This window comes from Sinocyclocheilus grahami, unplaced genomic scaffold, assembly GCF_001515645.1.
Source record: "Sinocyclocheilus grahami isolate Dianchi unplaced genomic scaffold, SAMN03320097.WGS_v1.1 scaffold1225.1, whole genome shotgun sequence".
Classification (NCBI taxonomy): domain Eukaryota; kingdom Metazoa; phylum Chordata; class Actinopteri; order Cypriniformes; family Cyprinidae; genus Sinocyclocheilus; species Sinocyclocheilus grahami.
In genome coordinates, this window is record NW_015506404.1 from 231,263 (window position 1) to 234,065 (window position 2,803).

General features: G+C 35.6%; 1 protein-coding gene across 2 annotated transcripts in view; it reads left to right on the top strand.

Annotated features, from left to right (window-relative positions):
• The first annotated feature begins 2,090 nt into the window (after positions 1-2,090).
• rnf8 (ring finger protein 8, E3 ubiquitin protein ligase) overlaps positions 2,091-2,803 on the top strand; it is a 9,941-nt gene continuing 9,228 nt past the window's right edge. Inside the window, exon 1 of one of the 2 annotated variants that reach the window (XM_016254154.1) lies at positions 2,091-2,364. In XM_016254154.1, the coding sequence (XP_016109640.1) occupies positions 2,236-2,364 (129 nt within the window). In that variant the 5' untranslated portion in view covers positions 2,091-2,235. The remainder of the gene's footprint in view (positions 2,365-2,803) is intronic. The other variant, XM_016254153.1, reaches the window with a different exon arrangement.

The following is a 2,803-nucleotide window of genomic DNA, read 5'->3' on the forward strand; positions in this document are numbered from 1 at the left end:
TCTTTTGGGTTGTTTTATGTTTGTTTTTAACATGGGGACATATTTTGGTGGTGTATTTAGATGTGTGAATTCATGTTTAATGTGCCTTGTAAACATTCTTACATTTGCATATGGCTATTTGCATTTGTGCTCTCCACCCTTTCTAATCCGGGTTTCTTCATATCAATTCTTGTTTTGACGTGTGGCTACTTTGTTGCCTAACATTGTGTTTAATATCTTGTGTAATTGTATGTGGAAGACAGGAATGACTGCACAGTAACTTGCTCTGTTATTTTCATCAGTTAAACAGGTTTGGCTCCAGATGTTTATCCATAATCACTGTGAACTGCATGCAAGAGTATTTATTTTCCCAACTGAGACACATAGTAGACATAAACGTTCCTGGGATGGAAGAATTAGGCTATATGAGTTGTGAAATGCCATCTTTACAGCCTTGACATGAAGCCAAAGAAACTCACCTTTGTGCTTGGTTTGGAGAATCTGGAAGACACAACGGTGGACCTCGTGTTTTGTTTCCAGCTGACCTTCTATGCGTGTTTCCTCTTTGTTTCCTTTCTGGATTTCCGTTATACCTTTAGGGAGGAAAAGCTGACATGCTCAAAAGAGTTGCCAAATGTTTTTGTGGAAATGGATCTGAAATGCATTTTTTTATTGTGTTCTGGGTGAATACTGTATATGTGTAAGTGTGCATGAGAGATATCGCTTGCTCTAGTGATAGGGTAAGAGAATGAAACAGATATGTTTGTTTTCCAAATGCTAGCTCTAAAAGCCATATTCATATATGTTCTTTAAGCTTTCAGCCAAAGATGCGTTGATCACGTCGGCATGTTCAGGAGTGTATATACTGAGTCACATCTGTGTAATTCTGTTTTCTCTGATTTAGATGATTTTCTGTTGTTTTGAGTGTTTGTCATTTTAAAACTGAGTTTGTATATAATATATTGCGGGCATAATATCATATTCTGTGTTTGTGTCTCTTTAATAAGATTGAAACATCTACAATTATGTGCCTGACCTGTGTTTAGATACTGGCAGTGCAGGAAAAATTATTTATATGAATTTTATCAATATTTCATCATGCTAGTCAGAAGATGATGTTTTGTGGAAGGAGTTTGTGAATAGCTTATAATCATATAGTGTCTTTCTGTTCTTTAAAGTGAATCAAATCCATGATTTTTTCATTTGAAATGAAAGATTTATAGTTGACTTCGTAATACGCAGGCTCTGTTTGTCTAACTGTAAGCTTTGTTCAGATAAGATAACCTTCATTTGTTTACTTTCAGAGAGGTTTAAAGGGCCACACTTACTTTTAAAGGAAGAATTTTACTTTATATTTGCCTCAAGATCATAAGCGTAAGGAAATAATGATAGGATATGAGGACCAAAAGTAATATTTTAGATATTATTATATTGAAAAATCTAGCAAAAATTTGACTATCGTGTATCGCGGTCACTAAAAATATACTAAACCACTCGTGATAGAAATATATATTTTTTGTACATATGAAATGCTAATTGAGACACAAAGTAAATACATTAAAGCTAAGCACAAAATACTTACAGCTGTAGATTAGCAATGAGCGTTATTAAAAACGGTGTCGCCAGACAACTTTAAGTCTAAAAAAATGTTTTTTTATTGAATATTTTAAATTAAATAGTTATTTACTGATATATATTATTATTATTATTATTATTAAGTGTAAATTTCTGCTGCTGAAACAGCGCGCATGGGTTACCACGTGACACATGTTACTTTTCTCAGCGCTGATCAGGATGACACAATCACAGGCGTTTGTGCTTAATTCGATGAGGGTTTTAAAAACAATTGTATTGAAATTGCTGCCCTCGTTTACACTTCTAAGGCAGGTACTAACCTGTGAAATCTACAACTTTTAAAACATGCTGTTTATAGTTTACAAAAGTTTTCATTAAGACAAAAAACGTCTTTGCATTTAAATGCCGCTCAACGAAGAATTCGGTTCTCTGAGCCTCTTACTGCTCTCTTGCGGAGAAGCACCAACTATCAGAGTCAAACGCCTTCAATAGTGCGCTCAGCCAATTATCTTCGAGCCCTAACCCCCCGCAGCCAATCAGAGACTCCGCTGGGCGTCACGTGACGCGCGTAGAGTGGAAACGCTGTGTTCTTGTGCAAAACTCTTGTGCAGTTTTCATGGCGGTATGTGGCGGACAACACAATAAAAACAATATAACTTCACGCTAATTAATGGCGCAGGAATGATGGAAAAGACTGAGGAGCCTCCTTCCTTAAACACGGAGGAAGAGGGTTCTGAAAAAGAGCAAATCTGGTGTTTACAGCGTGTGGGGAGAGACCGTGACTGGCTGCATCTGTTCGAGGACTCAGAGGTGCATGTTTGCTGAATAAACCTCATCTATTTATATCTGCTTATTATATTCAGAGACATGCAGCTTTCTGAGGCAAATTTAAGCTGTAGGTTGAGACAACACCTGCATTAATGTTGGAGTCAAAGCAACTCTTTATATGCTCATAATCATTGCTTTTCTGAGTTATGTTTTTATTATTATTATTTTCTTTTTAAAGGGACAATGCACATTAATTAGCATAAGCACTCAAGTTTATTATGTAAATGTGCCAGATTTAGCCATTCAGGCTAGTTTTCATCTGTGTCAGCATTTGAACTAATGCTGAATTTAAATGTGAAAGTTTTGGGAGTTACAATTTAAGAAACAAAGGTGTTTATCAATAATGGCTTCAAATATGTATAAATTTTTATTTGATTGATTTCATGATCTAAATACATGATCGCTTATTGCTCTTCTCTCT